The sequence below is a fragment of the Notothenia rossii genome (assembly GCF_949606895.1).
Source record: "Notothenia rossii genome assembly, chromosome: 8".
NCBI lineage: Eukaryota > Metazoa > Chordata > Actinopteri > Perciformes > Nototheniidae > Notothenia > Notothenia rossii.
In genome coordinates this window covers 30,294,582-30,309,191 of record NC_136906.1, presented here as the reverse complement: position 1 = coordinate 30,309,191, position 14,610 = coordinate 30,294,582, and the positions used below count along the sequence as shown (strand labels likewise).

The 14,610-nt window shown below is 43.6% G+C and overlaps 1 protein-coding gene across 1 annotated transcript in view; it reads right to left on the bottom strand.

Moving 5' to 3' along the window:
- Window positions 1-14,610, bottom strand: part of doc2a (double C2-like domains, alpha) — a gene marked incomplete at its 5' end in the record, with an annotated part of 121,186 nt that overhangs the window by 3,240 nt on the left and 103,336 nt on the right. Inside the window, 2 exons of the mRNA XM_079644925.1 lie at window positions 44-140; window positions 1,563-1,644. Of these exons, the coding sequence (XP_079501051.1) occupies window positions 44-140; window positions 1,563-1,644 (179 nt within the window). The remainder of the gene's footprint in view (window positions 1-43; window positions 141-1,562; window positions 1,645-14,610) is intronic.

Below are 14,610 nucleotides of genomic sequence, written 5' to 3'. Positions count from 1 at the left end.
CAGAGGGAGTTTCCCTACATTCCTGTGACGGTCGGGGTCTCACCTATGAAGTCGTTGGAGCGTCCCAGGTCGTAGTCCCACACCGTCACCTCCAGCGACTTGTTGGAGAGCTCCGACAGCGAGATCTCGTAGAAAAACTCCTGCAGGGAGAGGCAGATTTAAAAACACCATGAGGTCAACCATAAGACAATGTGTGGTGATATTCTACACATCTGTATACACGTTTATTGTTGTCATATATCTTAGAACGACCTGCCTGAGGAGATCAGGGTTACAAAATCTGTCAGCTCTTTTAAGTCGCTTATTAAAAACTCAAATGTGATTTGACTTTTAGTCTCATTTTATTTTTCATTTATTCTTGATCCATGTATTTTTGGTTTATTATTTTCTATGTGTTTTACGTGTGTATGTTATATAACATATTTTTATGCATGTGAAAGCAATTGGTAACTATGTTTTGAAAGGTGCTATATGCATAACGTTTATCATTGTTATTATTATTATTAGTAGTAGTAGTAGTAGTAGTAGTAGTAGTAGTAGTAGTAGTAGTAGTAGTAGTAGTGAATGTACTCTTTCTGGATGAAATGTTGTCATGGTTCAGGTGGAAATTGAATGTAGAACCAAATAAAAAAAAGTAATTAGTAACATAAGTATGAGGGCGGTGGTGGTCACCAGTTCGAGTCCCGGAAAGACCAAGTGCTACCGAGGTGTCCCTGAGCAAGGCATCGTTCCCTACACTGCTCCCGGGCGCCGTACATAATGGCAGCCCACTGCTCCTAACACTAGGATGGGTCAAATGCAGAATGTAAATGTCCCCTCTGTGGGACTATTAAGGGTATATAAATAAATAAATACAAATAAAAGTTATTAGCCCCTTCCCCTGTGAATATTTTCTATCCAGAATTATTCAGAAGATCATATTATAAAAGGCAACATATAAAGTTTAGGCTCTTTCATGACCATTGGCTTTCAGACAAGAGTACCAGCTTCAAATGAATGATTTCCTAATGGAGTTTGGTGAACAGATGCTAAATCAGCGTGTGGCTCACACTGTTTCACTACATGTTCCTTCATTACCATGAACACACTGTCATTTATTTTGAGCACACACCCCATCCTACCGACAAATGTGGATTAATGCACCGCAGGAAATAGTCCCCAACAAATGTCCTCTATACAAAATACAAAACACACTGAACAGCTGCTTTATTTCACGAGTTTTAAACAACAGACCTGTAGATGTAAAACTCTTAAAGGGAACGACGGAGCAGTTCATTTTTTAACCAATCACAGGAGAAAAAGAGTTAAGGAGTTAAGAAATAATAGGCTTCTTGCACTTATCAGCTAGCTAGTGTATTCCGATGTTCATCTGTCTGTTGGGCAGCACTGGTTTATACAGCTCACAGTGATTACATATATTCTAAGGGACATGGACGACTGTAAAGGAAATTTAAAAGTGTTTTCTGACATTTCTTCTGACAAGTCTTTGAGGGACAAACATCGGAGAGGTCTTGTGGTTTTAGAACCATATCATGCAGCGGTGCAGAAGGGAGGGGTCTTACCTCGTTGAATTCAGGGTTGAGGGTTTTTTTCATCACAGCTGTTTTGTGCTTGGATTTCTTCTGTATGTCGGGCTTCAGGTATCTTACAGCAGGAGCAGAGAAGAAGAAAAAGCACATCAGTTTGTTTTATATATTGTGTATTAAAGGTTCCCTAGTATCCTCTTTTTCAACAATATATTATAAATCTCAGATATATACAAAACATGTCTCTGAAGTGTTTGAAATGCCAAACAGCTCATTGTAGCATGGCATATACCCTTATTTTTCAGCTTTACTTTTCAGTAGATTTAAATGCTAATGAGCTGCTGCTGCTAGCCACGCCCCTCTGAGAGATGATTTGTAAAAAAACAAACAGTGGTGCTCTAGGAGGAGATTCAGGTGATAAGGTGGGCTGGTGTTTCCACGACCGCAGGATATGTCTTCCGACATGATTGTTTAAGAAATGAGAAGCTACTCCCCACATCAGCTACGGTTCAATAACTTGTTGCCAGCGGAAACATATTATTCACTGAAATGAATTCAAAATTCAAATGAATTCAAATGGATTCTGCTCACATCAGAGCAGTGCCTTGCAGATATTTTACTTTCATGAAAAGCTGAATATTTGCATCATATTTTGCTGTGGGCCTAGTGACGCACACACACACACACACACACACACACACACACACACACACACACACACACACACACACACACACACACACACACACACACACACACACACACACACACACACACACACACACACACACACACACACACACACACACACACACACACACACACACACACACACACACACACACACACACACACACACACACACACACACACACACACACACACACACTCAAAAGTACCAGTATGTTCTCCTGCATCCGATCCAATTTCCATTATGCTTTTCTGGCTAATGATCCACAATCCTTAGCGGCGGCAGACATATGAGCAAGAATGTCAAAGTTTAAGTAGCAATGTCAGTGGTTTGTCCCAATAGTAACACAATGCTTACAATAAAGCATTAGCGTATATAACAGTGCAAGAAAGATTGCTTTAGTACTCAGAAAGGCACTATAATATTGTAAATATATTATTATTATTTTACATTTTGTCTTTCTTTCTTTTTTATACATTTATATATATCGTGATTTCAAACCGACACGCTGTGAAAGAAGATGGCATGATTTGAAAAAATATTATTCAATGATATCATACTCAGTGAGAGTGTGACCCCCTTTTTATTATATATACTAATATATGTATAAATGTGCTTCACTTACCAAAAGATCTCTGAAGACGGTAATACTTTTGCTTTAACTGCACGTGGCATTAAGCGCTGATATGTGAAAAAAGATCAGATTATAAACTACTTTGCTAAATAATCCAGATCACTGAGACCATATTGGTTGGTTGGGAGTTGGAAGTGTATGTTATGCTTTGAGTTGTTTTGACGTATGTTTTTGTTTTAATTGTCCAGGATCTGCGACCACAGAAGCTCCATGATCCTTTGGTGAATTTGCCACCTGAGACGATCTAATAAAGTTCAGCTTTCACAAAGATCAAATAAAGCCAGACTAATTAGAGCGCATGTGGACACTGACTGGACTTTTACAAATGCATATTGACCCGTTTTAACGTGTCGTCTGCACGGAGCCCTGCTGAGACGTTGCTATGATTCCTCAATGTGGTGAATCGCTGTGATCTCCATTGACCCCTCAGCTGTGAGCGCCCCCCCCCCCCCCCTTCTGGCTCACACTCACTCTGTATTCAGATGGCGTGTGACAGAAAAAAACGAAAAAAAACCTGGGCTCCTCTTCAAAGCCGGTGTCCCTTCCAGGGAACAAAAGCCAGGAGAAGCCTTTAAATCCTCAACTCTGACACACACTGCTCATTTCCCCCCCCACTCATTATCCTTCCTGCTGGGAAACCACAACTGCATCATTGATTAACACAGTTTAAAGATGCCCAAACTCTTTCATTTGACTCAGGAGTGCTGGGGTCCAGAGGTGGAATATAACAAAGTTTATTTAAAGTGATGTATTATACCTGAGTCGTTTGCCCTCCCCTTAATCGATAAGAAAGTGTCAGTTTTGGTCAGTGTTGAGTGACACAGATTTCTTTAAGCGATCCTTCCTTTTTTAATGCTTTTTTTCGTGCTGTATGACTCATTTGGGTATCTTCTGAGAATCTCTCAGGTAAACAGATTTAAAGACGAAATATTATGATCATTTCAAGGTTTCATATTAGTATTTAGTGTTTCTCCACTGTGACATGTCTCCATGCTTTAATGTTCAAAAAGCTCTTTCTTTTTCTCATACTGCCTGTGCTGCAGCACCTCTTTTCCCCCTCTGTCTGAAACCAGAGCCAAGTCTGCTCTGATTGGCTAGCTCTGTTGTGATTGGTCAACAGCTTAGAGATGTCCCGCCCCTTAGCACCAACAATGTGTTGGAGCACTAGCCAATATAACTGCAAGTGTTACATAGTGATGTCATGATGGTACAGAAGTAAACAAAGGAGTCCAATGGAAGCGTTTCAGGCAGGGGGGGAGTATTAGGAAAAATATGGCACAAACAAAAAATAATATACAGTACAAGAAGTACACTTTGAATATAATTACTTGAATGAAGGACTCACAAAGATGTGTTATGCTGGCTACAAAAAGCATGACTTGGACTGTTGTTGGTCTTCATTAAATAACTGTTCAGCCTGCTCTGAACGTGGTGAGATGTTTGCACAAACTATTAGCCTTTTTGGCAGGTACTCTCTTTTATTCTTCTTCTTGTTGATTTATTAGCGGCATCCTTGTGATTTAATTACTTATCATGAATTAATCCTACAACAAACATGAAGGTGAAGATGGCCGCATTGTCGTTTGGCTCCTCTCCAACTTTGCCCTTTTTTCGTATTTTGTGCTTGTTTATTTGCTTTTTGCCGTTTTGCTTTTAACATGGTTCGCAACATGTAAGCCGACCGCACCAACTCTGCTATACAATATAGCAGAGAGGAACTTCTTCACATCCGAAACTTCGTTGACAATAACTCACCAACAATGGAGATTCGCCATGGCTACCTGTTGCTATCCTACCTGAGAGACGCAGGAGGAAGACCAAGCGAGGGTCCCGCGCCGGGCTCCTGGTCAGACTGAGGAAACGAGAAAACCGACCCCCTCTTCCGAGTATTCTTCTGGTTAATGTTCAATCCATTGAAAATAAGCTAGATGAACTCAGAAGTCAGATTGCTTTTCAACTGGACATTAAGAACTGTAACGTGTTCATTCTCACTGAGACTGAGGCTGAGACTTGGCTCAACTCCGCTATCCCGGATTCCGCCATTGTTCCTGTTTTTCACTATTTTTCACTATTTTTTGTCAGGACCGGACAGTTAACTCGGGGAAAAGTAAAGGTGGCTGTGTGTGTGTAATGACTAATAACAACTGGTGCACAGATGTGAGGGTTATTTCTTCGGACTGTTCCGCTAATTTAGACCACCTCATGATCACATGCCGGCCTTTTCACCTGCCGAGAGAATTTACATGTGTTGTGATAACAGCAGTGTATATTCCACCACTAGCCGACAACAACACGGCACTCGATCAGCTGTTTGGGATTATTGACAAGACCGAGGCTTCACGTCCAGAGGCGTGGCAAACTGAAAGCGCGCACTATCGCGCACAGAGCTGGAGATTTGGAGGAGTTCAGGAATTCTAGGTAAGAACTCCAGAGAGCAATTAGCAGCGCAAAGAGACAATACAAAGACAAGGTGGAATCTGACTTCAGAGGCTGTAACACCCGGAACATGTGGGCGGGACTAAGAACAATGACAGACTACAAATGAGCAGTGGGGGGTGCTGCGGGAGTGTCTGCATGAGCTGAACAGTTTATTTGCACGATTTGAGAGCAGCCAGGCTGTGGAGGCACAGAAGGATCAGGAGCCCTGCTCTTTTGTTTTAAACAGGGCAGGTGTAAATCCTTTAAAGGGTTAACCCACACGAGGCTCCTGGACCTGATGGCATCCCTGGCCGTGTTCTCAGGGTGTATGCAGTTCAGCTGGCAGAGGTGTTCACAGACATCTTCAGTCCCCACATGCTTCAAACACTACACCATCGTTCCTGTCCCCAAAAAGACAAAAATCACAAGCCTCAATGACTACTGCCCAGTAGCACTCACCTCCATCATAATGAAGTGCTTTGAGCGGTTAGTCAAAACCTTCATCACCTCCTCCCTCCCTGACTCTCTGGACCCCCTGCAGTTTGCCTACAGAGCAAACATGTCCACAGACGACGCCATAGCCCTCACCATCCACATTGCCCTCTCATACCTGGACCAGAGGAACACATATGTGAGAATGCTGTTCATTGATTACAGTTCAGCCTTCAACACCAAGCTGGTCATCAAGCTCAGAGACCTTGGGCTCAACAGCGCCCTCTGTGACTGGATCCTGAACTTCCTGACGGGCAGACCCCAGGAAGTGCGGGTGGGAAACATCACATCCTCCACCCTGATCCTCAACACCGGAGCCCCTCAAGGCTGCATGCTCAGCCCTCTCCTCTACTCCCTGTTCACTACAGCTAATTCCTCGCCCTGGGCTCCATCAACGGCTGGCGCAGTTTGAGGGTTGCTACGTCTCGCTGGTGGAGGACCCAGAGCTCGACGTGGTGGAGATGAAGGACCTTGAGGAGGGAGTGCCCTTCGTGTTCACCATTCCACCGGACCGGGCGGGTCCGAGCGTCGGGGAGAGGGACGACGATGACAGGACACTCCCACCCCCCCGCCTGAGGACGGGAGTAATTATTCGGACCACTGCATGGGCCAGATTAATAATATGGTCCACGGTATGGCTACCGCAGCCGGTCGTGTGATGGCTCTGACCACCGTGGCATCGCGTCACGTGTGGCTAGGTTTGACCGCACTGACCAGGAAAGACCGAGACGATCTCCTTGGGGCCCCCGTTGCCACGGAAGGTCTCTTCTGATCGATATCCTTGGTCACCCAACACTTTAGTCGCCTAGAGGGAGAGAGGGCACAGCTCAGCCGCATGCTGCCGTTGGCTCGCCCTCAGGTCTCTCCGCAAGGGAGAGAGCGCCCGGCAGTGGTAAGGCGGAGAGAGAGGCGCCAGTTCAGAGCCCCTAGAGCTCCTGGTGCGCCCTCTGCCTCCGTGGTCCGTCCTGAGGTACCGGCTCAGTACCGGCCCCCACAAGGACAGACTGACCGAACCCGGCAGGCTCCTGCTCCGGCTCCGTCACCGTCACCCGCTCCGGTTCCGCTGCAGCGAAGGGGTACGGGTTTGGGAGCTCCGTCTTCCAGGAGTTGACTGGCGGCAGGAGGAAGCGTCCCGGTGGAGAGAGGGGACTTCTCCCGCCTCCTCCCTGTTTGACCTGATTGGTTGCAAAATCTTCTTTCCAAAATAAAAAAAAAACCCACAGCTGATTGCACATCCTCTAACACAGTGTTATTCAATTCAATTCAATTCAAAACCTTTATTTATCCAGGTGAAATCCCATTGAGATCATTGATCTCTTTTTCAAGGGAGACCTGCAGCAGTATCCACATGAAGACATAAAAAACTAAACAACAGATCAACAAAAGGACATCATACAGCAAAAATTACAGGGATTACAATTTACATATCTATCCACATGTACAGGTACCAACAGCACCTGAGTGTGTAGCATCCAACCAAGCTTTAAAAACCAACACACTCTCACTCCATAATCGCCCAGGAGCGACGTTTGGTCAGGGTCCCGTGGCGTGCAGTTGTGACACTCCTAGGCTCCTTCAGCTTCATAAAGGGACGCAAATAGCTTTCAACTGATTGCAATGTATTCCGATCTGCGGCGGGATTTGACGCTCATGGAAGCACGGCATTCGTTTGTGTCAGCTGCCCTTAAAGGCAATGTAAGCGTCCATTCCCATTGGATAACGGAGAATTGTACACTCAGAAGTAAGTATTCCCCTTACTGACGATTGATTTTACAGTGATATCTGCACTACTCATCGACTGAAAAACACCAGATTATCCTTGTTAATTACACAACATTCATTGGTTTAAATTGTGTGCAATGCTTTTGTATTTTTCTCCTTTGATTCGGAGAAACAAATATTTTTTCGGAGTAAAGGATGGCAGCAGACATTACACTACCCAGAATCCCCAGCTATTGTTTAGGACTACACCATGTGCTCTGTTTGACAAACCCCGTGATTAGTTCTCAAGCTCTTTGATTGGTTGACCTCCAACTGCATTCCAAATGAAAAAAAATGTTTCGTAAAAGATAAAATCATACTTTATTCAGCAGTGCTTGCTTTACTCTTTGAAAGTTATCACATGAATGCATTGTAATAAATGGTTCGGCTGCATTAAATATATTACACATCTGTCGTAGTTCTTTATTTGTATTTATCTACAGAGATCGGGCTCAGAATAAACCGGAAACTATTCTTTTACCGTTCAGTTTGAATTTCACAATAAAGTTAGTAGTAATATTTGGTTTTGATATTTTTGTTTTTTATTAACTACTAGACCGCTGGTTCATGTTAAGACCATCTTTTCTGTGTTGCTGTGGGTTTTTTCCATCGATTTTGTGTTACAAATATCAAAACAATAACTAAATATATCCGTCGTAAACTAAACAAGAAACAGCAGTATATTTTATTTTGTTAACACTGTAAACTTGACAGCTTTTTAACCCAAACCACCTACTGGTTAAAGCACGTTATTACACGAGTAATGCAATGCAGGTAGATTGTGTTTAAAATGCCTTTTTCTTAATGTCTTTTATTATTATTAACTACTTGTTCATTTTTGCTAGGGACGCTGCTATCAATATTATTTCTGTTATGTTGTGTAACTGTTTAATGGTGTTATCGTTATTGCTACCCCCTTCCCCGTCAATGTATAATGTTGGTCCACTGCGCAAACGTATTAGTTTAACAAAATCTGCATCTAAAATTGTGGCATAGATAGCCTACGTTATTTTCCCCTGTGCAATTCTCCATTTACTCAACAATAACACATAATTATCCTTGTGTTTATTTATTTGTTTGATTAATAAACACAAGTTGGAGTCCGTCAGGACCGAGGGTCGGAGCAGCTCATTTGCTTTAAAGAATATTACACTCGGAAGTAAGTATTCTCTCCGCTTCAATTGACAAACCCTGTGATAGTCCTCAAGCTCTGTGATTGGAGAGTGTGCTCCGAGGGTTACGCCGAGCGTCGAACAGCACTTGAAATGGGATGGAACCACGGCAGACTGTCCAAAACTGGATTTGAACGGGTCCACCCCGTCGCCCCCTCCCCCACCCCGTCCCCAGAACTACACATGCTGGCTATTGTGTTTCGCAACATGTTCTCTATCTATGGCCTATCTCTACTGGGAGTTGTAGTTTTAAAAGACGTTTTCGTATTTCCCATAATAAGAAGTTGCCAGTATTAAACTGTGTACATCCCTGGAGGTTGAGGGGATAGGAAACACACAAATTTAAAACATATAATTAATAAATGGGTGAAAATTGCTTGTGCCCATAATGGGCAGCACTCATATATATACCCACATGCCAGCTAAGGTCAGAAACACACACGGGTCCGGTCGTGAAGTGCGCTTCTCGGCTGCGCACCGCGTATCAGCTGCTCCGTCCGTCTTGTGTTTTTTTTCTGTTTGTTTGTTTTTGGGCTAATTATTGTCTAAGGTTATTTGTCTGTATGACACATCATTTTTGAGAGGCCATGCTTTTGATCCTGTGGATTACTTTTGCTTTCTGCGGACCATGTCTGGCCATACAACTTTTCAAAACACACCTGAGCCACAACACGAACAGGTACGGCGAGGAGCCCCGGCCTCTACGCTGCTACAGCCGCGAGGCTATGCTGGAGCTACAATGCGATCGGCCTCCTACGAATACACCAAGCCACCTGTGTTCTTCGTTATTGGATGACATCCCTCGGGAGCTGCTTAGACACATCAGGAAAAAGAGACGAGGAAGGAGGGGAGGCGTTCGGAATCGCCTACGGCGGAGATTCAGCCGGCCACCACTTTCATCCATCATTCTCACAAACTTGCGCCCATTGAGCAACAAAGTGGACACACTAAGGATATACACAAGGTACTGTCATGAATTTCGTGAGGCCTCTTTACTATGTTTCACGGAAAGTTGGTTACAATCTACGATGCCTGAATCTCTCTTTGAAGTACCCGGATTCACCCTTGTTCAAGCAGACAGGGATGCGAACTCGGGGAAAACCAGAGGAGGCGGTATTTGTGTGTATATTAATGATCTGTGGTGCCGATCACACTCAGTAAAATGTCAAACCTGTGATCCCAACGTAGAAATTCTCGGCATGACGTTAAGACCCTTCTATCTGCCAAGAGAATTCGGGTGTATTTTACTGTTTGTTGTAGATCAGCGGTTTTCAAAGTGTGAGGCGCGCCTCCCCTGGGGGGCACCAGAGAGCTTCAGGGGAGGCGCAGCGTGAGACACAAAAGAACGAGAAAAAGACGAGTAAAGTGACACTTGCCCACTTGTGGCTGTCTGTGGAGACCGAGTTCCCCCACCTCGCCAAAAAGGCTGTAAAAGTGCTCATTCCCTTCACCTCCACCTACCTGTGTGAGTGCAGGTTTTCCGCATTGACTTTGATCAAAAGCAAGTACCGGTCAAGGCTGCAGCCAGAGGATGATCTGCGTTTATTCCTCTGTGCATCAAAGACGCAGACTCATTGTTCCCACTAAAGTAGGGGTGAGTGTAATAAGGAGGCAAAGTTGACGTTCAGTGTGTTACCGGGAGCATATAAGGATTTATCCACCATGTTGAAAATGTTAAAAAAAATATGTCTTGAGAACACGGCGTGCGGAACTATATGGGTCGTGCTGCAGCTAGATGTGCCTGTCCTCTGTAAGAAGGTGTCGGCGACTGACATGCAAGGAAGAACGGCTGTCCACAGGCTGTTCCAACTTTAACAACTGTATTAACTTCCAGGGTAGTGAATTGAACATGCAATTGTAATTGGGTGAGTGGTATATTTTCATGCACGGACACGCATGTTCCACAACACACAAACTGAACAAAACTCAATTTTCCGATCGCTACCAGCGATCTTGCTATAATAACAAGTGCACGTTACTGATGCAATATGGTTGAGACCATTCGGGCTTATTCTAGAGGGGTGCAAGGAATAGTCCAAGTAGTGGGGAGTTTTATACAATATGTTTAAAACGTAAAAATAAAAAGGTTTAAAAAAGTTATTGTTTAATGTTTTAAGGAGGTGACGCTACTCAGCCAATCAAATCGGTGCAGTCAGCACGATAGATTCAAACACACACAGAGACACGACAAGAGGAGAGCAACAGTCGGAGTAATTTCAAATGGCGGAAGGTAGACAGTGAAAACAGAGCATTTAATTACATTTTCTCTTACTGGACCTCTTTGAAATGCAATTGAATACCCCTGCATTATAGCAACAACAACAATAATAATAATAATAATAATAACAGCAATAATAATTGGGAGGGGGTGCGCGGCTGTTCTTATATTCTCTGAGGGGAGGCTCACCTACCCACACTTTGAAAACCCCTGTTGTAGATTAAATAACTACTGTTACCAATGACTATATCAACTTCTGTGTAGAACTAGTTGTTCCCTCTAAAGAAATACAAATCTATCCAAATAATAAATCTTATGTGACTAAGGACATTAAAACCGTTATAAATACCAGGAAAATAGCTTTCAAAAACAAAGACTATGGAGCACTTAAACAGACAGAGAAAGAACTGAAAGTCAAATTGAGGGAATCAAAACTGGCACACAGAGAGCTTTTGGAAAATGCTTTTAAAGCCAAAAACCCCCAAAAGGTATGGGACACCATGAAAACCATGACAGGAATGTCATCCTCAGCTAAACCTATTGTGACGAACAATGAATTTTGTTTTGCTAACGAACTAAACACGTTCTTTAGCCGTTTTGAGTCACTGGATAATTCTGCAAAGTGCACTGAAATGCTCAAAACCATAATGCCTGCTTCCTCTGACAAAATTACCATCAGTGTCGAAGACGTCAGAAAAACATTTCAGTGCACCAACACCAAGAAAGCGACTGGGCCAGATGGGTGCAGCGGTTTTCTGCTGAAAAACTTTGCTACTGAGCTGGCTCTAGTGTGGCAACCCATCTTTCAGGCTTCTATTGACACGCACACCATCCCTCTGTCATGGAAAACTTCACACATCAAACCGCTGCCCAAAATTCTATGCCCAAAAGAACATAAGGACTACAGACTAATAGCCCTCACCTCAGTGATTATGAAATCACTAGAAAGAATTCTGCTCCGATTTCTTATCAGTACAACACAAGACAAACTGGATCCACACCAATTTGCCTATAAACAAGGGTGCGGCACGGAAGATGCTGTGGCCACTCTGGTTCACATCATCCCTAAACATTTAGATAAACGCAACACCTATGCAAGAGCCCTCTTCCTAGACTTCTCATCAGCATTCAACACAATACAAGCAGACATCTTGGTGTCAAAAATGGCCAAAATGGAAGTAAATCCATACCTTATTTACTGGTATGCTGCTTTCCTCACTAGTAGAGAGCAACTTGTGAATGTTAACAAAACCCTGTCATCTGCCATCACAACCAATGTAGGGGCCCCCCAGGGCTGTGTGAGTTCAGCTGTGCTCTTTACTCTCTAAACTGATGATTGTCGTACCAACACACCAAATCAAGTCATCGTTAAGTACTCTGATGATACTGCAATAATATCTCCGCTAAGTAACACAGACGACCCTGAGCTGCACCAACAGGCTGTAAATCAGGTGGTTGAGTGGACTGATAACAATGCTCTTGAGATCAACACCAAGAAAACTGAGGAAATCATTTTTGGCTCACCATCTGACTCCCATAAAGTCCCCATTGTCATCCATACAGATGAAATCAAGCAGGGAGTTTCATACAAATACTTGGGTGTAATGATTGACCATCTGCTGTCATGGAAGGATCACATTGAATATCTGTGCAAAAGGACAAAACAAAGAATTTACTTTCTCCGCCGTCTTAGGTCTTTTGGGGCGAGCAGAGAAATTCTTCTGTTGTTCTTTACATCTGTGATCATGTCTATTCTGCAGTACTGCAATACTACCTGGTACAAATGTTTGTCAGCAGCTTTAAAATCCAAACTGCTCCACCTGTTAAAAATCTGCTCAAAGATTGTTGGTCAACCCTGTCAGAGACTCTATGACTCAGCCTATCATAACAACCTAGTGAGGCTGTCCAACAACATCATCTCTGACCCAAACCATGTTCTGAACAGTGAATATGAACTGCTACCATCTAATCGGAGATACAGGGTCCCACGATTCAATAAAGTCAGACTGAAGCACTCCTTCGTGCATCAGTCAATCCTCATAGTAAATACAGAGCTAAATCCCAGATCAAATGCACGCTGAAGGTTCTTTGAGCATGTTTTCTCTCACTGATTGTGCTGTTATGTTAAATGTTTTCTTGTTTGTGTTTCATGTATTGTGTCTGGATACTTGTCTGTTGATGTTGGACATGGAGCTGCTGTGACGCAAGTCAAATTTCAGACTTGATCTGACCAATAAAGTATTATCGTATCGTATCGTATCGTAGAAGAGCTTTATTTAACAGCTGGTCTTATGTTTGTGACCCCTCCTGTTGTTAATTGATAACATTACATTACATTACATTACATGAATTGATAAGCCTGAAAAATGCACTTGTCAAGGTTCAGAGGCAAATTTTGCAAATACTATTTTGCACGCAGACAATTCCGGATGTTAACTATAAAACAGTTACTGGGGCTAGTGCAGCCAAGCGATTGGTTTACAACCATCGACCTGAAGGACGCTTACTTTCATGTCGAGATTGCTCCGAAACACAGAAAGTATTTGCATTTTGCCTTGTCCCCACACACGTTCAGCAAGTGTGTGGCCCAGGGTCGGTTCTAGAACAAATCGAATGGGGGGCAATCATTTACCAAGGGCCGGGGGGACACACACTGCCATCAACAATCAACACACAAACACCAACGCAAATTCAATTTAAAAAAAACAGGTAAAGTCTATTGTCTTTCACACACATTGTAGGGATGTAGTGCTATTTTATAGCGCACCTATGACTTGTGCATACATGCACGGTTGTGGCACAACCACCAAAACAGAAACATATGGACATAGGCCACCATATAAAAAGTGTGCAAATGTATTTAGTATCCTATCCAAAACGGCAAAGTGGCAAGGCTTGCCCACCCTGCGTTGGGGGGGCAGAGTAACTCATTTGGGGGGGACGTGATGCACACATGGGCCCATAGGGGCTGGAGGACTCTTTTTCCCCTGCTTTAGGGCAGTAGGGGGGAGTCCTCCACGTTATAGCACACCTCCGCAAGGTAAGCGCGTCAGGATGTGCTCTATCAGCCGCAGCCTCTTTTCTCTCCACGGTTACGACCGAGGGAGAGGTGAGTGAGGCGCAGTGGCTGCTAATCGGAAAGCCGGTCAGAAACAGTGAGATGGAACAGTGTTGTTGTGGGACGATAGCGCGTGTATACATATGTGAGAGATATAACGAGGGGGTTACGTGTGGTTCTATAAACACAGGCGGAGCCCTCTACTCAGGGGCCCTGTCTGTCCTATAATGCTAGCTGAAGAGAAGTAAAGGATGACAGTAAGGAGGCGAGGCCTCCTTTTATGCGGTGAGATGCACGCGCATTCAGGTAGGCCCGCCCAGGGGCCGGCTACATCTAGAAAGTCTCAGTGGATGAATGCTTGCATGATAGGATCGAGGGGAGTACCCATAGAGTCCAGTAGAGGGCTCCGCCTGTGTTTATATAACAAGGGTTACCATACGTAACCCCTCGTTTCATCCCAAAGGCCATAAGACTGTTAAACACCTGAACTGTTGAAACAACATCCATAACATTCATCTGCTACTTAGTAATTATTTGTCTATTTATCTAATATATCATTCCAATAGCTTGCATATAGACTCTTATTTAACTATTTTTCTTTTTGTATTTACTTTTTAATATTTACTTGTACTATATTTTT